This window comes from Manis javanica, chromosome 5 (assembly GCF_040802235.1).
Source record: "Manis javanica isolate MJ-LG chromosome 5, MJ_LKY, whole genome shotgun sequence".
NCBI classification, from domain to species: domain Eukaryota; kingdom Metazoa; phylum Chordata; class Mammalia; order Pholidota; family Manidae; genus Manis; species Manis javanica.
The window spans coordinates 27,547,652-27,572,343 of record NC_133160.1 but is presented as its reverse complement, the minus strand read 5'-3'; the positions used below and the strand labels follow the sequence as shown (position 1 = coordinate 27,572,343).

Sequence of the window (24,692 nt, the reverse complement as noted above, 5' to 3'; positions counted from 1 at the left end):
GCCAGACCTGATGAATGCTTCAAAAAGCTTACTTTTCTCAACTCATGATATTATAGTTGCCCTACTTATGGTCTGCAGAGTGTGCCAAATTTTGAAGCAAACGTCTGTTTTGCTGTCTGTGAAGGGATTCTTGAACAAAGGTGCCAGTCTCCAAGGGGGAATGTTCTTTTTTTAAAATGGTTGGTAACATTGTCAGGAAACAAGGCCCTGGGGAAAACTATCACCATCACAGGGCTGCAGAGCATAAATGCTACAAACTCCTCAATAAATTAAAATAGAAAAGTAAGTATCTACTACTCCAACTTTGTTCCAGACCCTGTGTGCTTTCACAGAAGGCTCCCTCTTAAAGTGTCACCAACATCCTTTGAGGCAGCATTATTCCCATTTCACAGAGAAGAAAACAGGCTCATAGACTTTCAGTAAGTCACTCAAGGTCATAGAGCCAGAATGTATTTTCTGATCACTCATCCAGGACTCTGTCTGCAAGATCTCACAGGGGAAACCTGTAAGCTGTGTGTCACCTGAGGGATGGGGAGCACAACCCCCCTCAGGATCTGATGGGTCACAGGAGTGTTGTCCTCTCCACTGGATCATTTGGTCAAGAGATTCCTGAACTTACACATTGTGGTCAACACCATTTTTCAAACATATTTACATAGTTAATTTTCTCCAGGAAATGTATTTTCAAAAAGCCTCACACTTTCTGTACGTATCATTTTACAGAAGAAATATATTTTAATATCAGGCAAATAGAAAGGAAATAATCCACTCAACACATATTTATTGAATGTCTATTTTTAAAATCCCCTAAAGTCTCTAGAAATGGTCCTCAAGGTATATAGTAACTGAAAAAACATTGATGGGAGACAGTTTACTAAAGGTAGTACAGAAAAGTGAGCGTGTGTGGCATTTGGGTGAGGACACGCACCCTGACCCCCTCGCCAGCTCCGCAGGGCTAACTCTGCTCCAGACAGTGCCGCCGGGGACACAGGACTCCGTTTCCCAGCTCCCAGCTCAAATATCCTCCAGGAATTCTCACCTCAGCGATGTTACTGCACCTCAGCTACATAATATCTCTAAAGGACAACCAAAACGATGGGAAAAAGTCATATTTATTATTGAATCAAAGCCACAATTTCGAGGCGAGCTTGCTGTACTCAATGCTACCGCTGTGGGCACAGCATAGCTTTCCCCTCCCCCAGATCCCACGCCCATGACAACAGGTGAAGGGCCTGAATGCAAAGCAGCACTGCCCCTTCCTTGTCCTCACTGTCCCCGCCCATCACACTGAAGTCCTGAGTGTGGGGTAATGAGGAGCTGGTAACTTCGGACTTGTGTGCGTGTGTTTCTGGGAGGAGCAGGAATGGGGCCCCAGCCCTGGGAACACTGGGGTCTCTGAGAAGGAGCAGGAGCTGCGGGCAGGCAGCGCTTCCAGGTGGGTGGGATTGGGAATAGAATCTGTGGAGGCCTCTGTCTGCTCCTTGTCTTTGGCTGGGCCCCTCAGGGCAGGAAGGGGGCAGCAGGCATGGAGGGCAGCAGGCAGCAGGTGGGGAAGGAAGGCCTGTGGGAAACATGATTCCATTTAGTTCTATGCTCATCATTCAAGAAATGTCCCTGCATGTGTCCTATGTCCTCTGGGCTGTCCCCCTCCTGGGAGCCTGTCCTGAGAGGACAGGAGGCCCTGAGATGGGACTCTGCCCCTCAGCCTTTCTCCCACGGTGCCCCTCAGCCTTCCCATCCATCACTGAGTCACAAGGAGGCTCACAGTGGGCACAGTCCTCAGGGCAGCTTATACGCGTCTCTCAGCATTTCTCTCAAATGTGGATGCCTTTGGCCCGTGGTGCCCCACTGTTTACAAAACATAAAGATGGTCTCCAAGGGGACCACACCCCTGGCCACCTGTCATGCAGCCCCCTCTGCCCAGAAGCCCTGGGACTCTGTGGACTCCTATGAAATCCTTGATTCTTCTCCCTACAGGCCTCCCCTCCTGGGAGCTGGGAACCTCTGAGAGGGATCCCCGAGGCCCCTGAGGTACTGAGGGAGGGAGGTCACCTTCCTTTAACCCCATGGGATCCCTGAACCTGTGTGACCTTGGGTTGGTCCTCCTGTGACCCTGGCCCTTCTGGGACAGACCTTGGCCTGACCTCCTTGTCCCCAACTTACAGTCAGGCCCTCCTCATCTTGTGCAGGTAGATTGAAGAGATCCCGACCATCAGCAGCACCTTGTGGCCGAGGAGGAGAGCCACCAGGAGCCCAGGAGGTGGCTTTTGGCCTGGAAATCAAGAGACAAGAGGAGGCATTACAAAGGCCAAAGATGTCCATTCCCAAGGGCCTCCACTTACTCCATCTGAGGCTGCCTGGGCCCATCAATGCTTTCAAAGTTTGGATCCTGCCCTGGGCTCAGGTTCAAGGCTGAAATCAGGGTACAAAATTCTTCCTTCTCACTCACTCATTCCTCAGGCTGCTAAGATGTCCTCCTGAAGGATGAGGGAGTAATGGGGGCTCAGGGACCCATAAGTGTGCTGCCTGCTTACTGTCTGGTCCTCCACCCATGTGGAGCAGGTATTATATTCTCATTCTGATGAGGAAACTGAGTCCCAAAGAATTTAGGGAGGGTCACACTATTAGTGGGATTCAAACCTAGGAACTCTATCCCTGCTGTCCCCTAAGATGAGTCTGCAACCTCTTCTTCTGGGCTAAGACAAGGCCAACCTTCAGGGACATAGGAAGGAATGTCAGCATGGCCTGTGGTCAGTCACGAGGTGAAGATTAAGTGTGAAGCCAGAGGAATTCCTGGAAGCACTGCAGATTCTTATCTCTTAGAGCCACATGGCAGGCAGGGCTGAGGATGGACCTGGGACATGATGACAGGAGCCAGAGAGCTACAGAAGAGGGTGAGTTCTCAACCTCCGCAGTCTTCTCTGCCAGCATCAGGCCCTGATGGGGAAGTAGGGGACCCTGGGATGTGGGGTGAGGACCACTGAGTGATCTGGGGACTGCTGAGTGGCCTGGAAGTCGGGTTCTGGGCTGTGGAGGACAAGGGCAGCAGCACAGGTCCTCGCCTCCAACGATGTCCTCTGCAAACCAGGAGGAAGTGGAAAAGGGAAAGCCGTTCTGTGCAAATGGCTGTCACTATCTCTTGAGAAAGAGTGTCCGAGCTACAAAATAACAGAGTGAAAAGAGGTAACGCAGCCCATGCTGGGCACAGGCTCACTGGGCTGCCATTATCCCTCCCTCAGCAGCCAGAGGGAAAGTGCAGGAGAAACGGGCCAGCGAGGCTTCTAAGAGAGTCTGAGAGTTATTTGGAAGTTTCCCCATCATCATTAAATCCACCCTAGATTTGGGATCATGGGAAGATGGCGGCATGAGTAATTCAGAGGAAATCTCCTCCCCAAAACATATATATTTGTGAAAATACAAGAAATACAACTATTCCTAAAAGAGATACCAGCGGACGCAGTACAACAGCCAGGATACATCTACATCTATGAGAACTCAACATCACACAAAGGGGGTAAGACACAAGGCGCAGCCAGGCGGGACCCTAACATTCCCCCACCCCAGAACCCGGCGGGAAGAAAGATGTTGGAATGGGGAGGGAGTGAAAGCCCAGGACTGCTAAATAACCAGCTCTAGAAATCCGCACCCTGAGCGCAGACACAAGGTGCATGGGGGGCTGGATATTAGAGAAATGTAAAAGCAAAACCTGTGGGCAGGTCCCTGCAACCGGCGCCCCTGAGACAAAAGAAAAGTGAATGCTTTCAGCAAGTCTTGAAGCAACAGGGACCCCATAGCTGGACGAAATCGTCCTGGCAGACTTAGCCCGCAGCTGGGAATCCTGGGGAACCTTAGGCACCCTAAACCCTGGGGAGGCAGCACAGCTCTGAAGCCCCTCACGGCACTATGCAGCCTGCCAGTTGTTCCTCCAACTGGCGCAGACCCTGACACACCGGCCCAGTAGTGGGAGACTGGTAGCACGTGCCGGGGGTGGCTGAGCTGGAAGGGACCGGGAGCAGATCATGTGCACCAATGGCACCAGAGGAGACCAGGAGAGGCTTGTGTGAACCCGCAGTGGTGACAACTGAATAGGCCGGGTATGGCTTGTGTGTACCAGCGGCAGTGGAGCCAGAGGAGCCCAGTAGAGGCCCGCACAGGAGAGCCCTGCATGCACATGCAGTGGAGCCAGAGGGGGCAGGTGCACTCCCAGCAGCTGACCGGAATCCCAACCCAATGCACAGCTGCCCAGGCCAGACCCAAAGGCCACTGCTGGCATACAGCTGTGCGGCAGGGGCACCGTTATCACAGAGGAATGCACCTGGTGTGCCTGCCACTCCCCACAGGGCTCCGCGCTGCTCTGAAAGAGACCCCGCCCACAGCACCTTAGGAGACTAACCCAGTGGCTGCTCTAGGAGTGTGGGTAACCGACACAGGCAGCGGAGAAGGGCAAGGCACCCAGCAAGCAGGAAAGGACTTTCTTCTCCCAGCTGACACACCTGCAACCTGCCTACAGCCACTGCTATCACCATGAAAAGGCAAAATAATCTGGTCCAGTCCAAGATAGTTCAGACAACACCTGAGAGAGGAGCTGCAGAGACAGACCTAACCAGTCTCCCTGAAAAAGAATTCAAAATAAAAATCATAAACATGCTGACAGAGCTGCAAAGAAATATGCAAGAGCTAAAGGATGAAGTCCAGAGGGAGATTACAGACGTCCAGAGGGAGATTACAGACGTCCAGAGGGAGATTACAGACATCCGGAGGGAGATTACAGAAGTGAAAAAAACTCTGGAAGGATTTATAAGCAGAATGGATAAGATGCAAGAGGCCATTGATGGAATAGAAACCAGAGAACAGGAATGCCTAGAAGCTGATGCAGAGAGAGATAAAAGGATCTCCAGGAATGAAACAATATTAAGAGAACTATGTGACCAACCGAAAAGGAACAATATCCACATTATAGGGGTACCAGAGGAATAAGAGAGAGAAAAGGGGATAGAAAGTGTCTTTGAAGAAATAATTGCTGGGAACTTCCCCAAACTGGGGGAGGAAATAGTTGCTCAGACTATGGAGGCACACAGAACTCCCAAGAGATGGGACCCAAAGAGGACAACACCAAGACACATAATAATTAAAATGGCAAAGATCAAGGACAAGGACAGAGTATTAAAGGCATCCAGAGAGAGAAAAAAGGTCACCTATAAAGGAAAACCCATCAGGCCATCATCAGACTTCTCAACAGAAACCTTACAGAGCAGAAGAGAATGGCATGATATATTTAATGCAATGAAACAGAAGGGCCTTGAATCAAGGATACTGTATCCAGCACGATTATCATTTAAATATGAAGGAGGGACTAAACAATTCCCAGAGAAGCAAAAGTTGAGGGAATTTGCCTCCCACAAACCACCTCTACAGGGTATCTTAGAGGGACTGCTCTAGATGGGAGCACTCCTAAAAAGAGCGCAGAACAAAACACCCAACATATGAAGAATGGACGAGGAGGAATAAGAAGGGAGAGAAATAATCATCAGACTGTGTTTACAATAGCTCAATAAGTGAGTTAAGTTGGACAGTAAGGTAGTAAACAACCTAACATTGAACCTTTGGTAACCACGAATATAAAGCCTGCAATGGCAATAAGTACATATCTTTCAATAATCACCCTAAATGTAAATGGACTGAATACACCAATCAAAAGACACAGAGTAATAGAATGGATAAAAAAGCAAGACCCATCTATATGCTGCTTACAAGAGACTCACCTCAAACCCAAAGACATGCACAAATTAAAAGTCAAGGGATGGAGAAAGACATTTCATGCAAACAACAGAGAGAAAGAAGCAGGTGTTGCAATACTAGTATCAGACAAAATAGACTTCAAAACAAAGAAAGTAACAAGAGATAAAGAAGGACATTACAGAATGATAAAGGGCTCAGTCCAACAAGAGGATATAACCATTATAAACATATATGCACCCAATACAGGAGCACCAATATATGTGAAACAAATACTAACAGAATTGAAGGAGGAAATAGAATGCAATGCATTCATTTTGGGAGACTTTAACACACCACTCACTCCAAAGGACAGATCCACCAGACAGAAAATAAGTAAGGACACAGAGGCACTGAACAACACACTAGAACAGATGGACCTAATAGACATCTATAGAACTCTACATCCAAAAGCAACAGGATACACATTCTTCTCAAGTGCACATGGAACATTCTCCAGAATAGACCACGTACTAGGCCACAAAAAGAGCCTCAGTAAATTCCAAAAGATTGAAATCCTACCAGCCAACTTTTCAGACCACAAAGGTATAAAACTAGAAATAAATTGTACAAAGAAAGCAAAAAGGCTCACAAACACATGGAGGCTTAACAACATGCTCCTAAATCATCAATGGATCACCGACCAAATTAAAATGGAGATCCACCAATATATGGAAACAAATCACAACAATCACAATATTTAAAGAAGGAAGAACAATCCCAAATGAATAGTCTTGGAAATACAACTTGGAAATACTGACTTGGAAATACTGACTTGGAAATACAACTTTCCAAGACTGACTTGGAAAGTTGTATTTTTCTAGGAAGTTGTCCATTTCTCCTAGGTTTTCTAGCCTGTTAGCACATACGTTTTCATAGTATTCTCTAATAATTCTTTGTAATTCTGTGGGGTCCGTCGTGATTTTTCCTTTCCTGTTTCTGATTCTGTTGATGTGTGTTGACTCTCTTTTTCTCTTAATAAGTCTGGCTAGAGGCTTATCTATTTTGTTTATTTTCTCGAAGAACCAGCTCTTGGTTTCATTGATTTTTTTCTATTGTTTTATTCTTCTCAATTTTATTTATTTCTTCTCTGATCTTTATTATGTCCCCCCTTCATCTGCTGACCTTAGGCCTCATTTGTTCTTCTTTTACCAATTTCGATAATTGTGACATTAGACTATTCATTTGGGATTGTTCTTCCTTCTTTAAATATGCCTGGATTGCTATATACTTTCCTCTTATGACTGCTTTCACTGCATCCCACAGAAGTTGGGGCTTTGTGTTGTTGTTGTGATTTGTTTCCATATATTGGTGGATCTCCATTTTAATTTGGTCGGTGATCCATTGATGATTTAGGAGCATGTTGTTAAGCCTCCATGTGTTTGTGAGCCTTTTTGCTTTCTTTGTACAATTTATTTCTAGTTTTATACCTTTGTGGTCTGAAAAGTTGGCTGGTAGGATTTCAATCTTTTGGAATTTACTGAGGCTCTTTTTGTGGCCTAGTACGTGGTCTATTCTGGAGAATGTTCCATGTGCACTTGAGAAGAATGTGTATCCTGTTGCTTTTGGATGTAGAGTTCTATAGATGTCTATTAGGTCCATCTGTTCTAGTGTGTTGTTCAGTGCCTCTGTGTCCTTACTTATTTTCTGTCTGGTGGATCTGTCCTTTGGAGTGAGTGGTGTGTTAAAGTCTCCCAAAATGAATGCATTGCATTCTATTTCCTCCTTCAATTCTGTTAGTATTTGTTTCACATATATTGGTGCTCCTGTATTGGGTGCATATATGTTTATAATGGTTATATCCTCTTGTTGGACTGAGCCCTTTATCATTCTGTAATGTCCTTCTTTATCTCTTGTTACTTTCTTTGTTTTGAAGTCTATTTTGTCTGATACTAGTATTGCAACACCTGCTTCTTTCTCTCTGTTGTTTGCATGAAATGTCTTTCTCCATCCCTTGACTTTTAATTTGTGCATGTCTTTGGGTTTGAGGTGAGTCTCTTGTAAGCAGCATATAGATGGGTCTTGCTTTTTTATCCATTCTATTACTCTGTGTCTTTTGATTGGTGTATTCAGTCCATTTACATTTAGGGTGATTATTGAAAGATATGTACTTATTGCCATTGCAGGCTTTATATTCGTGGTTACCAAAGGTTCAATGTTAGGTTGTTTACTACCTTACTGTCCAACTTAACTCACTTATTGAGCTATTGTAAACACAGTCTGATGATTATTTCTCTCCCTTCTTATTCCTCCTCGTCCATTCTTCATATGTTGGGTGTTTTGTTCTGCGCTCTTTTTAGGAGTGCTCCCATCTAGAGCAGTCCCTCTAAGATACCCTGTAGAGGTGGTTTGTGGGAGGCAAATTCCCTCAACTTTTGCTTCTCTGGGAATTGTTTAGTCCCTCCTTCATATTTAAATGATAATCGTGCTGGATACAGTATCCTTGATTCAAGGCCCTTCTGTTTCATTGCATTAAATATATCATGCCATTCTCTTCTGCTCTGTAAGGTTTCTGTTGAGAAGTCTGATGATGGCCTGATGGGTTTTCCTTTATAGGTGACCTTTTTTCTCTCTCTGGCTGCCTTTAATACTCTGTCCTTGTCCTTGATCTTTGCCATTTTAATTATTATGTGTCTTGGTGTTGTCCTCTTTGGGTCCCATCTCTTGGGAGTTCTGTGTGCCTCCATAGTCTGAGCAACTATTTCCTCCCCCAGTTTGGGGAAGTTCCCAGCAATTATTTCTTCAAAGACACTTTCTATCCCCTTTTCTCTCTCTTATTCCTCTGGTACCCCTATAATGTGGATATTGTTCCTTTTCGGTTGGTCACATAGTTCTCTTAATATTGTTTCATTCCTGGAGATCCTTTTATCTCTCTCTGCATCAGCTTCTAGGCATTCCTGTTCTCTGGTTTCTATTCCATCAATGGCCTCTTGCATCTTATCCATTCTGCTTATAAATCCTTCCAGAGTTTTTTTCACTTCTGTAATCTCCCTCCGGATGTCTGTAATCTCCCTCTGGACGTCTGTAATCTCCCTCTGGACGTCTGTAATCTCCCTCTGGACTTCATCCTTTAGCTCTTGCATATTTCTTTGCAGCTCTGTCAGCATGTTTATGATTTTTATTTTGAATTCTTTTTCAGGGAGACTGGTTAGTTCTGCCTCTGCAGATCCTTTCTCAGGTGTAACTATCTTGGACTGGACCAGATTATTTTGCCTTTTCATGGTGATAGCAGTGGCTGTAAACAGGTTGCAGGTGTGTCAGCTGGGAGAAGAAAGTCCTTTCCTGCTTGCTGGATGCTTTGCCCTTCTCCGCTGTCTGTGACGTTTACCCACACTCCTAGAGCAGCCACCGGGTTAGTCTCCTAAGCTGCTGTGTGCAGGGTGTCCATCATAGCAGCTTGGACCCCTGCGGTGAGTGGCAGACATGCCAGGTGTGCTCCTCTGTGCTAGCGGCGACCCTGCCAGGCAGCTGTGTAACAGCAGCAGCCTTTGGGTCTGGGCCAGGTGGCTGTGCATTGGTCTGGGATTCCGTTCGGCTGCTGGGAGCGCACTTGCTCCCTCTGTCTCCACTGCAGGTTCGCACATGGCTCTTCCTTGCAGGCTTCTACCGGGGTCCTCTGGCTTTACTGCCACTGGTGTGCGTGAGCCACTCCCGGGCTGTTCAATCACGCCACTGCAGGCTGGCACAAGCTTCTCCTGTGGCGCTTGGATTTGTTCTCGGTCCCTTCCAGCACTGCCGTCCCCGGTGCATGCTGCCACTCTCCTGCTACTGGGCCTGTCTGTCAGGGTCCATGCCAGTTGGAGGAATGACTGGCAGTCTGCTCCATGCTGTGAGGGGCTTCAGAGTTGCACTGCCTCTGTTTAGGGTGCCTAAGTTTCCCTGGTCTTCCCAGCTGCCAGGACAACTTTGTTCAGCTATAGGGTACCTGTCTCTTTAAGACTTGCAGAAAGCTCTCACTTTTCTTTGTCTCAGGGTCGTTGGTTGTGGGGACCTGCCCACAGGTTTTGCTTTTCTGTTTCTCTAATATCCAGCCCCCCATGCACCTTGTGTCTGCGTTCCGGGTGCGGACTTCTAGAGCTGGCTGTTTAGCAGTCCTGGGCTTTCACTCCCTCCCCATTCTGACTCCTTTTTTCCCACCGGGTTTTGGGGTAGAGGAGTATTCAGGTCCCACCTGGCCATGGCTTGTGTCTTACCCCCTTCATATGATGCTGAGTTCTCGCAGATGTAGATATATCCTGGCTGTTGTACTGCATCCACTGGTGTCTCTGTTAGGAATAGTTGTATTTATTGTATTTTCACAAATACATGTGTTTTGAGGAGGAGATTTCCTCTGAACTACTCACGCCAACATCTTCCCATGATCCTCCCATAAGACACTCTTAAGAGAAATTAAAGAGATCACTAACAAATGGAAACTCATCCCATGCTCTTGGCTAGTAAGAATTAGTATTGTCAAAATGGCCATCCTGCCCAAAGCAATATACAGATTTGATGCAATCCTTATCAAATTACCAACAGCATTCTTCAATGAACTGGAACAAATAGTTCAAAAATTCAAATGGAACCGCCAAAAACCCTGAACAGCCAAAGCAATCCTGAGAAGGAAGAATAAAGTGGGGAGGATCTCACTCCCCAACTTCAGGCTCTACTACAAAGCCACAGTAATCAAGACAATTAGTACTGGCACAAGAATAGAGCTACAGACCAGTGGAACAGAATAGAGACTCCAGACATTAACCCAAACAGATATGGCCAATTAATGTACAATAAAGGAGCCATGGACATACAATGGGGAAATGACAGTCTCTTCAACAGATGGTGCTGCAAAACTGGACAGCGACATGTAAGAGAATGAAACTGGATCACTGTCTAACCCCATACACAAAAGTAAATTTGAAATGGATCAAAGACCTGAATGTAAGTCATGAAACCATAAAACTCTTAGAGAAAACATAGGCAAAAGTCTCATGAACATAAACATGAGTGACTTCTTCATGAACATATCTCCCCGGGCAAGGGAAACCAAAGCAAAAATGAGCAAGTGGGACTATATCAAGTTGAAAAGCAAAGGACACCATCAATAGAACAAAAAGGTACCCTACAGTATGGGAGAATATATTCATAAATGATAGATCCGATAAAGGATTGACATCCAAAATATATAAAGAGCTCACTCACCTCAACAAACGAAAAGCAAATAATCCAATTAAAAAATGGGCAGAGGTGCTGAATAGACAGTTCTCCAAAGAAGAAATGAAGATGGCCAACAGGCACATGAAAAGATGCTCCACATTGCTGATCATCAGAGAAATGCAAATTAAAACCACAATGAGATATCATCTCACACCAGTAAGGATCACCATCATCAAAAAGACAAACAATAACACATGTTGGCGAGGTTGTGGAGAAAGGGGAACCCTCCTACACTGCTGGTGGGAATGTAAATTAGTTCAACCATTGTGGAAAGCAGTATGGAGGTTTCTCAGAATGCTCAAAACAGAAATACCATTTGACCCAGGAATTTACCCTAAGAATGCAGCACTCCAGTTTGAAAAAGATAGATGCATTCCTATGTTTATTTCTGCACTATTTACAATAGCCAAGATATGGAAGCAACCTAAATGTCCATCAGTAGATGAATGGGTAAAGAAGATGTGGTACATATACAGAATGGAATATTACTCAGCCATATGGAAAAAACAGATCCTACCATTCGCAACAACATGGATGGAGCTAGAGGGTATTATCCTCAGTGAAATAAGCCAGGCAGAGAAAGACAAGTACCAAATGACTTCACTCATATGTGGAGTATAAGAACAAAGGAAAACTGAAGGAACAAAATAGCAGCAGAATCACAGAACCCAACAATAGACTAACAGTTACCAAAGGGAAAGGGACTGGGGACGATGGGTGGGAAAGGAGGGATAAAGGTGGGGAAAAAGAAAGAGGGCATTACGATTAGCATGTATAGTGCGTGGGGGGCACGGGGAGGGCTGTGCAACACAGAGAAGACAAGTAGTGATTTTACAGCACCTTACTACGCAGATGGACAGTGACTGTGAAGGGGTATGTGGGGGGTACTTGGTGAAGGGGGGAGCCTAGTAAACATAATGTTCTTCATGTAATTGTAGATTAATGATACCAAAAAAAAATTATCCACCCAAGGTTTGATAATATTGGAATAGTGTCCTGCAGATTAGAGCACAGGCCATAGGCAGGGGGTATAAAATCTGCTTCATTTGCAAAAGGTTGGCCCACATCCCCAGAATCTGTGAGTATATTATCTTATATTGCCAAAAGGACTAGAAATAGTGATTAAGAAATGAGTCAGGCATTATCTTGTTTATCAAAGTGGAATCGATGCAATCACAATATCCTTACAAGGGAACAAGGTGGGCAGGACACTCAGGGAAGGAGACGTGACTGCAGAAGCACAGTCAGAGTGACGGCTCCTTGGCCACTGAGTACGGGCGTCCTCTAGGCTCTGGCCCAGGCAAGGATGCTCATTCCCCCCTATGGCTTCCAGAAGGAGCAGAGCCCTTGGACGCAGTGTGGACAGCCTTCTGACCTCCAGAGCTTTAAGGTAATGAATGTGTGTATTTTTAAGCTACTGAACATGGGGTAATTTGTTACAGCAGCAATAGGAGCCCAATACAAGGAGGCAGGGGCATTTGAAAGGACAGATGTGATTAAAGGGACAGGCTCAACTTAAAGGGCATATCCTCTGGAGGAAAAGGGAGAAACTGTTCGGCAATTGAGTGATGAAGGAACAAGAAAAAAGTCGGGGAGCAAAAGGTAAGGTCTTGAAAGACAAGAGAAATGCACAACATTAGAGGGCTCAGAACCCTTCCCCACTATCAAAACCGTCCAGCCCCCCAAACCCCATTAACACAACTAGGTTTTCAACACTAAAAGAACAGAGATTCATTAATCTATAAATACTGTAAAACACTCCAGTACCATACAAATGAACAAAAAGTGGTGCATCTACACATCAGAGTCTTCAGAACCAGGACTGCAGGGGCGGGGGCCCTTGGAAGACTGGGGTCGTCTATGGCACCCAAGTGCAGCAGGGTCACATAGGCATTTTGCACTTTGCTCCAGCCCATCAAGTAGACACCCCAAACCACTTCCAACGCTAGTGCCCTAGCCAGAAAGTGAATTCAGGCACACTGAGAACCCCCAAAGGGAGCCCTCTGTCTGAGCCCAACAGAAGACAGGCTGGTCCAGACAAGATGACAGACTCATCTCCACCACCTGCCACCTACCACACCTCCTGGTTCAGTACAACTCTGAACCCCAGGAAGGATCCCAGGCATAAGGAGGTACTCTGAGAGGTGGGAGAGGAGGCCCATGGCTTGGCCCCTGAGACCTGGAGGCAGATCTGAGCCCTAGAGTCTAGGCTCCCCTCCCCCAAATCCCCAGGCACGGAGGGAGACCTGGGTATAAAAAGCAGTGTGAGAAGAGTAAACCTGTTTGAAAAACTAAGCATCTCAATCAATAATCTGAGTTCCCACCTCAAGAAATGATAAAAGGGGAAGTGAAAAGAAGCCAAAACCAAGTGAAGGAAAAATATTAAAGAAAAGTTAAAATCAATGAAATTGAAAAAGAGAAACAATGCAGAAATCCACTAAAAACAAAAGCACTTTCTTTGCAAACATCAATGAAATGGAAAATATCTAGCAAGACACACAAAGAGGAGAAATTACCCTTTTCCAATATCAGGGATACACCAGGGGATAGGACTACAGACCCTGCAGACATCAAAGGATAAAAAGGGAATATTGTGAACAATCTGTGTGCAGAAATTTGACAACTTTGAGAAAATGGACCAAATTCTTCAAATAGTACAACCTACTGCAATTCACTGGATATGAAGTGAATAATTAGAATACCACTAAATTTCTCAGATACTTTTTCAAGTCCCAAGAATTCTTGATGCTCAGGAGGATTCACAGAAAAATTCTACCAAGCATTTACAGATGGATTAAAACTAATTTTGGTGCAGAAAGAGCACCTATGAGAGAAATTAGGGAAAATCTGAACATATACTCTTTTTCATATGACATGAGCAAATGACTATTAATTTCTCAGAATGTAAAGGTACTGATTTTGTAGAGAAACCAATGTCCTTAATTATGTGACCTCACAATTACGAATTCCATTTGTAACTGGACGTGCACACATGACTGAGTTATCGGTGGAGTTTATTATGAACTGTCTGTATGTCCTGCTTTGAGGGAAGTCGTCTTCACTTCCCTCTCTTCACTCTTCCTGCAGGCAGGGACGTGGACACTCAGTGACCCAGGATTGACCCAGAAGATAAGGACAACACAGGGGGTTAAATTGGAGGGAACGTGTGATTTGAAAGGTCTGGAGTAAAGACTCCTGGAAAGCCAACTTGACCCCTCTGGGAGTTACATGAGACATAAACAAGGCATATTTTGTTGACAGCAAGGAGGACTCTGTAGGTCCTTGGGATAGTGCCCAGCTGTGTTTGTGGGGGGAATGGGTCTCTAACCAGCTCACAGTTGTGTATAGGCAGATGGTCCGTGTCCTCAGGGCCTGAGATTGACCTGGACTAGTTCAGCCCAATAGCCTGGCTGAATGGCAAGAAATCTTCAATGACATGATCCCCACTGTGCCCTGAGTCCCGTCGGTGAAACTCCAAGCTTCCAGGGGGGTGGAAGCAGGAAAAGGGAGCTCAGGTGAACTGAATTTGCTGATAGTAAATGTTCAGTGAGTAACTGTGATCATGGCTGACCCATTGTCACAGAACAGGGAACAAGGGAGGCCCATGCTGCGACCATTCAGGGTCCCCTGGGTGCCAGGTCCAGCCTCAAACTCCATGTCCTCAGGGCTCTCCTTCGGGTATGTCACAGTAGGTGCAGATGCTTGTTGGGTGGCGTTAGTGATGTGGGCGGAGAAGTCTAGGACAGACTAGAGACCAGCAGAGGTTGGAAAGAACAAGGACACCGTGGTGCTGACAGGACGCAGGACTGTCAGGAGAGGAAAGCAACAGGCAGGGCACTGTGACAGGATGACTCCTCCCTCCCTTCTTTCTTTCCTAAATGTGTGTTTATGTCAAAACACCCAGAAAGATAAGTACAAAGTCTTACAGTGATGACCTTGGCATAAGCGATTTGGGGAAGGAGAGCTGAGTTCAAATTCTACTTTATATTTATAGACGTCTCGATTATTCTATAATAAGGATGAATTACTACTTTCAACATCAAGAAAAGAGATGAAGTTTAAAAAGAGCAGTGGGAGTGGAGGCCTCACCAGGGATCTGGCCTGTATCCTTGTCCTGCTTGTGGGCAGAGATGTGCACGGTGTGGGTTCTGCGGACTGCCGGCTGCCCGTCATGCTCCACCTGGCAGGTGAGCACCATGTCCTCCCTGTGGGCAGTGACGTTCACCAGCAGCCAGCTTGTCCAGTTAAAGGTCCCATCCTTCTTCTCTGTGAGGTTCGAGGCCGTTTCTGTTCGGGACACGTTTCCGTTCTCCAACCAGCTCAGCTGTAGGCGCCAGGGGTAGAAGTTCTTCACTTGGCAGGTGACGTTCACCTGGTTCCCTGCCACGGGGCTTTGGGAAACCTCCAAACAGGGTGGAACTGAAACAGCACAGGGCAGAAGCTCTGACCTTACGAACAGACAGATCACAGAGGATGGGCTGCATAGCTCAGCTCCCCCAGCTTAGCTCCCACAGGGCAGGGAATCACCCAGGACGGTGCTAGGCATGCAGTGGTGCCCAGACACTGAGGGCTCTTTTCATATGAATGAAATGACTAAGCACAGTGCCTGGCACACAGTAGGTGCTCAAAGACTGGCAGCTCCTTTAGGGTAAAAATGAGTGAAATCGCAAGCCCAGCCACTGGCAGGCAGTAGGAACACCGTAACTGTAGCAAAATAAATGAAATCACCAACCACAAAGGGCTTGGCTCCCAGAAGGTGCTCAGTAATTGTGAGTTGCTGTTGGTAAAGTAAATGCAACTACCCAGCTCAGTGCTGGGCACTGGTAGGGGCTGGCCTGGCAGCTGCCATTCAAGTAGCAGTAAGTGACTGGCACATCCAGGCGCCTGGTGATTGGGGAGGACTGGCAGACATTGGACTCCAGGCGACTCAAGCCTGGAGCAAATAGCAAGGGGAGGAGCAGGTCGGGGCCTGGGCGCAGAGTGGGCTCGCTCTGGGTGTGAGGGGCGTCTACCTCGGAGGGTCTCTGACAAGTTGGCGGTCCCACGAAGAGGGGGGCCCCCTTGCAGGGTGACGTGGGCCACCTCACAGATGACCTGGGAGCGAACATCCCCCGGGGCCAGCACCACCTCGGCTGTGCTGGAGATGCGGTAGGAGGCGCTGTCTCCCTCTGGGTCCACGTTGGTCTGGGAGGCCGACAGCTCGTTCCCATTTTTGAACCATTTCAGGGTGATGTTTCTGGGGGAGAAGCCGTCGGACTGGCAGGTGAAGCTCACTGTCTGCTCAGGCGTGGCCCTCTCCGTGGGGCCCGAGACCACGGGGGGAGAGGGTTTGGCTACAAAAGGAGATTTATAAACAAATAGTATGACTGTGATTATCACCACGATAAGCGTGTGACCCTGTTAAAAGTATGTGTGAAACACACTATCGTCTAATCCTTGTCATCGTGCTGGGACGTGGGGTCGCCGTCCACCCCTTACACAGGAGGACCAAGGTTCCCGGGGGGCTCAGTAGGGCAGAGCCACATGCAGGTCCAGCCCTGGTTCCTCGTCTACCTTCTTTCCCCTGCCAGCCGACTTCCCGCCCATCCGGGCACAGGAACAAAGTTACTGACCGTTCTCACCCTGTACTGACTGTTCCTAACTGGCCTCCCCTGGGAACCGTACCAACTTCCGGGTAAGGGTTTAGAGAAGTAAATGCAGGGGAAGCAGTTGCTCAGCGGGACGGCCAAGAGAGCTGGAACCAGGCTGGCGAGGGGACAAGAGGCAGCAGTTGTGTCTCCTTCCGGGGGATGCCATTAGGGTCAATGGAAAAATGCTTCCTTTTAATAAAACAGAAAATGTTTCACAAACCCAAACAAATAGAACTACCTTTGACCCAGACTTAATTTATATCCATAACTGTCCCATCAGGTATTTGTGAATTTCTCCTTAGTTTTCATTCTTTCCATAAATGTCCCAGCAGGGCCTAATCTGTGCCAGTACATGATTTTGAAACAGAAGAGAGATTTCTCTTAACCTGGGTTCTTCTCTTGGGTTAGTTTTGGGGTTGAAACCAAAAATCCCTGAGTGGTGAGAAAGCAAAGGAGGTCAACTTGTTAATTGCTAATTACTTTCAAGGACACAGACACAGGCCTATGAAGCAGCAGAAACACCTCCCTGTGTCCTGAGAGCAAACACCGTCAGTGACCAACAGCAAGAGCATCTCACCCAGCAGAGGGTCCCACAGCATTTCTCCAAATCGTTCATTATTACCCAGCACCTTCTGTAACAGTCAGCAGACAGCAAATAGGGGAACTATTTGCACTTGGAAAATACTTTACTTGCTTCCTAAAGCTCATCAAACATTTTGAGGACTTAGTAAGGCGCTGTCACTAGAATAAATCATGTCATAAGTACACCAGCAGCCTGGATGCTCCTGGAGGGAGGAGGCGCTGTGATCAGCGACCATTTCTAGAAAGTCGGGTTGCTGACCCTGGCCTGATCCCTGCGCGCCCCTCTGCTCTTCATCCTGCCACCAGCCTTGGGCAGGGGACCCGAGTGTGGTCCCATTTATGGGATGACGATCTGGAAGAAACGGGGCTGGCCCAGGGACACAGAGAGAACAGGGCAGAGCGCATCTTACCGCTCGCCCAACTGATTGACATTAGTTCCTCTGTTCTTCATTCTTGAACCTGTGTGTGTTTCTGTTCAAAGTGAATCAAAACATAAACCTGGTGAGATGCGTGAGGGTGTGTGTGCAACACAGAACCTGGCATATAGTAGGCAATTAATAAATAACACCTATACTGTTGTAAGATCTGGTTCTTACTGGTTCTGAAGCTACCTAATTGCTCTTTGGCTTTAAGAAGGCAAAACAAAAGCCTGGAGGAAACACCAAGAAAAGTCCCAGAGCCCCGCCCCCTGCAGCCTCTGAGCAACAACCAGGAAAGCAGTAGAAAAGCAGTAGAAACCACCAAATTATGATTCTCTTTGTCTTGTTTTAATATAACAAGTCTGGAGAAATGCCTTTTAAAATGCAAATTAGATCACATTTCCTGCATTTTCTTTACAGAATGCCAGAGGCCAGTTGAAAAGAGGAAGGACAGTTTTCCCAGGGACAGCTGGTGTGTTGAGGCAGGGAGGCGCTGTGGCTGAGCAGTACGTGCTGGAGGGGATTCCAGTCTGTTCAGATACACACACGTGTAAAATGGGAAGGTTTCCCCAGCAGTGAAGCTGGGATCAGCACAGGGTGTCTGGTTCTGTGCCTCCTCAGGGGCAGGGGGAGCAAGAAGCCCCTGGGAGCAGGAGCGCTCTGTGGGATGGTGTCCTGACGATTCCTTTCTGGCTTATTCTCTTGGTGGCTCCCCTGGAAATGTCTGTAATACCTGTGAAATCAGGATGAAGCCATGTTCTCTGCCAACGTGCAGGGGTTGTGGGGAGAACTGACTTGATATTCTGTCCAGGGGAGAAATTTGGCACCATCCACACAACTTAAAATGCATCCACCACCACACGACCTAGCAAGCACACTTCCATGTGGCACCTCCCACCAGAGTAGGGTGATGCAGGACAATGTATCCACACTGTTTATGTCCCAAGGTGGGGAAAAATTTTTCCATAACAGCACACTGTACAATGACGGAGCTCTTTCCACCCTCTGAGGCGCTGCATGGCTGTGAAACAACAGGCAGCTAGCTCTAGGTGCTGGTAAGCATGCTGGACGCGGTAGGAGGGTCTGAGGGGTGGGGAGGGGGGAGGTTTCCAATCACCTCAGGCTTCAGGCTCTGAACCGGAGGGGTTTCTGGACCTTGGGGGAAACCACTGAAAAGGAGAAAGGCTGCTCCCTGTTCTTTGGTTTAGTGTAACAAGCTTTTATTCAGCATCTACTATGTGCCAGGCCCTTCCACTGAGTGAGTGTTCAATGTCAGGACAGGAAGGAACTAGCCCAGAATCAGATGTGGACTCTAGTCAATCCCTTCACTACTGGCCGTGTGACCATGAGCAATGTGCCCTGTCATCCCTTGGCCTCGGGCTCCCATTCTGCACGTGGGGTCGTTGGTTGGATGGTTCATTCCTCTACTGACAATCCAGGATTCAGGATCTGGGCCTCTGGCAGAAAGTCTTAAATAAGCTCTATTGCCTCAGTGGGACAACCCCTAACACCCACACGGAAACCTTTTCCTTGCATGAAGGACATTCAAAGACACCCCAGCTCTGCTCAGAGCCTTCAGTAACTGTGAGTCGGTCCCTGAATCACAGGATGGGTTTGAACAGACCCCCAGCAAATGCCTGACCTCTGACATCCCCCCCACCCAGGGCATCAGCCTAAACTGGGAGACTGTGCTCCCAGTGCTCCCACACAAACTCAGTGTGACGTTTGTGAAGATGAAATAAAGAAATGCAGTGTCCCCCTCCCTGCCTGGCAGGACTCCTCCTCGGAGGGAGGAGAAGGGAGGCTCCACGGGGAAGAGCCTGGCCTGCCCTGCTCACTGCTGCCCCACAGCGCCCAGAGCAGGGCCTGGCACACAGCAGGAGCTCAGTAAGTGTTCAGTAAAGAGGAGCCTGGGCCCCGTGGACGAAGGGCTCCCTGGAGGCAGGGGGGAGGCCTGGCCTGTGACTGGGCAAGTCACTGAGGCTTCTGCTCCCTCATCCCTGGACCAAAAGGCTGGATGGGCCTGGAAAAGGCAGGGGCTGTGGAACCAGCGAACTGGGGACAGACTCCCCTCCGTGCACCAGCAGGGGGCCTTAGCAAACAAGGGCCTCTCCAGGCCCCAGCCTCCCTGAGCTGTGCAAGGCGGGAAATCAGCTCATGAATATGAACTCCCTCCACCCACCTGCTCCTCAGTGTTGCTCAAAGAATGGAGGGCGTTCCTACTGACGGGCTGCCCCACCCCAGGGCCCAGAGGAGGCCCACGCTGGACTCACCGCTCACGGTGACCCGAGTGCCTGGGCCTGACTTAATCTCCACATCGGGGGTCCCTTTCTGGAACTTCACACAGTAGTAGACGCCCGTGTCCTCAGGGGTGATGTCACTGATGCGGATGGAGAAGTCCGTGTTATTCCTTTTTGTGACATCTGAAGCTTTTGTTACTCGGGGGAATTGGCCTTCTCCGCCCTTGTAACTGTAGATTAACTGGCGGCCTGGTCCAGCCCCCTTGAACCACTTGATGGTCCCCACGGGGAGCATGGAGTTCAGGGTGCAGTGCAGAGTGGCTGTCTGTCTGGCTGCAACCGACACTGACCTGTCAGGCTGAATTACCTGCAGCTCCTCCTCACCTGCTGCTCCTGGAGGGAAAAAAAACATTATTGGCTCATTTTTACATGATCCTGCATATTTTCTCAAATGTTTGTGGAAATCAACACTCATGACTGAGCTCACGCCATCAGTGGGCCTTGAGTTCAGCACACTGCTGTCCATTACATGCAACCCACAAAGGAGCCTGCATCGTGAGACCCTGTTACAAATGAGGAAACTGAGGCACAGAGTGGTCAAGTGGTGTGGCAGAGAGCAGGTTTGAGTGACTGAGCCCTCTCTGGAAAGGTCATGCTTCCCAAATATTTCTGGCTGGCCACTTTCTGGCTTCAAGGTGTGTGGCACTTTGTGTATTTGGCATTAGGTGGGACCCTAGACTTTTCTTGATCACTGAGTTGTGAGTAGGAGTGATGGATGCCTTTTGTGGGATGTGTATGTGACTGCAAGAACCTCTGTGGACCCACTTCCCTTTTCCCCGGAAATCTACAGCTCAGGATGGGCTCTGCTCCGTCACCTGTGGGCCTGAGGGACCTGAGTGACATGGTGTGCAGCATTCCTGGCATAGAGTGCACATGGCATTTCAATAGGAAGAAAAGCATTTTTCAAGTCCTGGGATTTTCTTCCTATATAATCATGTTATATGAGTTTCTGAATACTGCTGTAACCATCACCCAAAACCTAGCAGCTTAAAATAACACAAATTTACTATCATGTGGGAGACGAGAAGACTGGTGTTACTGGGTTACATCAAAGTGTCTGCCGAACTCCGTTTCCTCTGGAGGCTCTTTCCCTGCTTTTCCTACTCTAGAGGCTGCCCCCTGCCTCTTCTCAAGATTCTCTCTTCCTTTCCCTCCAACCTTTCCTGCTGTTGTCACATCTCCTTCTCTAACCTGGACTTTCTTGCTTCCTTCTTATAAGGACCCTGTGGTTATACTGGGTTGAGCTTGATAATCTAGGATAATCTCCCCATTATCAGGGGTCTTAATTTAGTCACTATTGAAAATCTCTTTTCCCATATCAAGTTAAATATTCACAGGTTCTGGGTGAGGACATAGACCTCCTTGGTGGCCTTTGTTCATCCTACCACTCCCATTTGTCCTGAGCGTTACAGAAATCAGTTGCCATAGCAAAAACATGTATGAGACATTGTCACACAGGTTGAATGACAGAACAGATATTGGAATTGGGTAGAAGGGCTGTTTCATCAGTGCACTGGTGAAATGGTTTATGAAAAAAATTAGAAATCAATAAAAGAAGGAGAAATTGAATATTCACAGACACATGGAAAAGAAACAGCATACTATTCATATACAAAAGGTCAAAGAAGGATCACAAAAGAAATTAGAGTATATGTTGCAAAATATGCAAATGAAAACAACATACTAAAACTGTGAGACACAGCAGAAGCAGTGCTCGAGGGAAATCTCAGTGGTAAATCCATGCATCTAAAAAGAGAAGACCATAAACCAATAACAATTATATACTTTAAGAAATTAGAATAAGAATTGAAAAATACACTCCTATCCAAAGCTAGCAAAGAGAGAGAATAAAACTCAGTTAAATAAAACATGACTAAGAAAACAATTGAGTAAATTAACAAAACCAAGATCAATGCAACTGACAAAACTTTGGCCAAATTTGACAATGAAAGAAAGAAGACTCAAAAATCTGAACTCAGAAATGAAAGAAAGACATTGCTAGCAATTTTACAGAAATAAAATATTTATTATAAAAGAGTAGTAAAACAATTGTACACCAATAAATTGGATAGCCAGATTAAATGGGCAAATCCCTAGAAACACAGAACTTACCAAAACTGAATCATGAAGAAATAGAAAATATGAATAGACATATAACTATTAAGGAGATTGAATCAATAATCAAAAATCTCCAAACAAAGAAGACCCCAGGGCTATGTGGCTTCAGCGGTGAATTCTACCAAACATTAAAAGAAGAACTAACACTAATACTCTTCCAACTTTTCCCAAAAATTGAAGAGGAAGGAAGACTTCCTAACATTCGGAGACATTCTATGACTCATTCTCAGGGTGTCATTAAACTGGTACCAAAATCACATTGAGGTACCTCAAGAAAACTACAGACCCATGTTTCTTAGGAAATCTGATGCAGCAATCTACAACAAAATACTATCAAACCAAACTCAACAGCTTATTAAAAGAATTATATACCAAGGCCAGGTGGGATTTATTCCTGGAGTGCAAGGATGGTTCAACATATGAAAATTAAACAAAGGGATAAACCACATAAACAGAATAAGAGAAAAAAATGGGATTTGATGCAGGGAAACCACTTCACAAAAGTCATCATTTTTCATGATAAAAACAATCAATGAAGTAAAAATATATGGAAAATTCCTCAAAATGATGAAATCCTATGTGAAAAACCCACAAATAACCTCATTCTCAGTGGTGAAAGTCTGAAAGCTTTCCCCTAGGTCAGGAATGGGACATGGATGCCTACTTTCACTTTTTCCATTCAACACAATAGTGGATTCTAGTAAGAGTGACCAGGCTAAAATATAATGTAAAGGCATTCAAATTGAGCAGTACAACTGTTTGCAAATGACATGATTTAATATGTCATGAATCTAGAGTCTATCTAGAAAAAAACTGTTGGAAAGAGTCAGATGGAAAAAGTTGAATACATATGATTTCACTGACATGTGAAACCTAGAAAGCAAACCAAACAAATAGAAATAGACTCATAATTACAGAGACAAATTGTTGGTTACCAGATGGGAGGGGAAAGGGGAAGTGGGTGAGATAGGTGAAGGGGATAAAGAGATAAAAACTCCAATTACAATATAAGTAAGTTATTGCGTGAAAAGTACAGCATGGGAAATACAGTTGATAATGTTCTAATAAATTTGTATGGCAACAGAGGATAACTACACTTTCATGGTGAGCACGTCATTAATGTACATAATTGTTGAATCACTGTGTTGTACACCTGATAACAATATAATATTGTATGTCAACTGTACTTCACGAAAGATTTCCTTTCTAGATGAAATTTAAAAATCACTTTCAGAGCTAATAAATAAATTCAGCCAATTTATGGGCTATGAATCAGCACACAAAATCACCTGCATTTCTATAACACTAGGTCAAACAGTCAAAAAATGAAAATAAGCAAACAATTTCATTTTCACTAGATTAACAGATATAAAATATTTAGGAGTAAATTTAGCCATGGAGATGAAAGACTTGTCCATGAAAAAGCACAAAATATGGCTGAAAAAAACTAAAGAAGAGAAATGGAAAAATATCCTATGTTCATGGATTGGAAGACTTCATATTGTTAAGAGGTCAATAATGCCTAAAGCAATCTACAAATTCAATAGAGTACATGTGAAAGCAGGGCTCATAGAATGAACTGTGGAGCTCTTTGGCCTGAATTTGAATGCTGGTTGCTCCAGTGCCTCATGTAGGTGCCATTGGGCTAGTTAATCTCTCAGGTTCCGCATTTGCCAATCAGGGATAATGGAGCTATCACACAGGGATGTGGTGAGGAACAGACCAGTTAAGGCACACAAAGTTGTGGCTGTGGTGTTTGAAGGATCATCTGTTTCCACCCTCGGGTCACCAGCTGCAGGTGATGGATCCCCAGAGAAAATGCTCAGGCACTGACTTCATGCTCTCAGTGACGCCCTGTCCTTGGCCTGTGGCAGTGCTGGTGGTGCATCCGGTTTAACCTCGAGCCCTAACCCAGGGGCAGGGGCAGGACCAGGAGCAGGGGGAGGAGATTCTACACTATAGCCACACTCACCTGTGAGTCCCAGCAGTAGACTCAGCAGCAGGCAGGGAGGAGGGTGGGGCCAGGAGGCAGGGATGGGCATTGTGGACACCCGAGGAGGCTGCTGTGTCCAGACCTGGGCTGGGAGAACCAGGCTCTGCTCTGTGGACAGTAGAGAAGTCCCACCTCCTGTGATAGAAGAGGAAGTGCCTCCGATGGGGTGGAGAAGCTGTGAGACAGCCCTGCTTCTAGATTCTAGAGAGTTCCTCCTTCTAGATTGTGAAATGGAAGTCAGGAAGGAAAGGTGGCTACAATGTGAGGAGTTATTCATCTTAGGTTTTCATGGGGCCCTGGACAACACAGCAGAAATAACGCTTTCTCCCTGCCTGGGGTTTCTGCAACCCCCTCTGGGCACTTCTCCCCATCTTGAGGTCTTTGTAGTGAAACCCCATGTGGGAGCCCCAGGTCAAGAAGGATCTGTGGTTATGACTATGTCCCAAGTCCCCAAACCAGGACCCCAGGATGTGGCTGGCTGGTGGCCTCATTCTGCTCCTGCCCCAACCCAGAGCTGCCAGCTGGAGAAGGAAGAAGGTCACCAGGCCTGCTTACCTTTGGGACTGAAACAGGTTTGCTCTGAATGACTCCCTATTCCAGCCTTTCATTGATGGAGCTGGTAACACACAGCCCAGATGCGTGGCGCTTGGTGATCTCACAACTTGTATGTGCCTGCCTCCGG

General features: G+C 46.6%; 2 protein-coding genes across 7 annotated transcripts in view; one reads left to right on the top strand and one right to left on the bottom strand.

Annotated features, from left to right (window-relative positions):
* LOC108404558 (signal-regulatory protein beta-1-like) overlaps positions 1-24,692 on the top strand; it is a 196,509-nt gene that overhangs the window by 111,978 nt on the left and 59,839 nt on the right. The window lies entirely within an intron of this gene.
* On the bottom strand, positions 754-24,643 carry LOC108388944 (signal-regulatory protein beta-1-like). 2 transcript variants are annotated; one of them, XM_073236835.1, is made up of 8 exons: positions 24,566-24,640; positions 23,990-24,145; positions 20,190-20,232; positions 19,873-19,979; positions 15,981-16,301; positions 15,058-15,387; positions 2,164-2,272; positions 754-1,561 (listed from the first exon to the last, which is right to left on the bottom strand). In XM_073236835.1, exons 2-7 carry the CDS (start codon positions 24,057-24,059, stop codon positions 2,166-2,168), a joined length of 978 nt encoding a protein of 325 aa, XP_073092936.1. In that variant the 5' UTR covers positions 24,060-24,145; positions 24,566-24,640; the 3' UTR covers positions 754-1,561; positions 2,164-2,165. The 2 variants fall into 2 exon arrangements, with proteins under 2 accessions (XP_073092936.1, XP_036852343.1); XM_036996448.2 differs by having other exon boundaries at positions 19,873-20,232; positions 24,566-24,643.

What these genes read in the sequence shown, in the direction of transcription:
- LOC108388944 (XM_036996448.2), bottom strand. Translation starts at nt 24,059, where the DNA reads ATGCCCATCCCTGCCTCCTGGCCCCACCCTCCTCCCTGCCTGCTGCTG. An exon ending in TCTACTGCTGGGACTCACAG is followed by an intron (nt 20,233 to 23,989) that starts GTGAGTGTGGCT and finishes TTTTCCCTCCAG; the next exon opens with GAGCAGCAGGTGAGGAGGAG. An exon ending in GGATACAGGCCAGATCCCTG is followed by an intron (nt 2,273 to 15,057) that starts GTGAGGCCTCCA and finishes CTTGATTTCCAG; the next exon opens with GCCAAAAGCCACCTCCTGGG.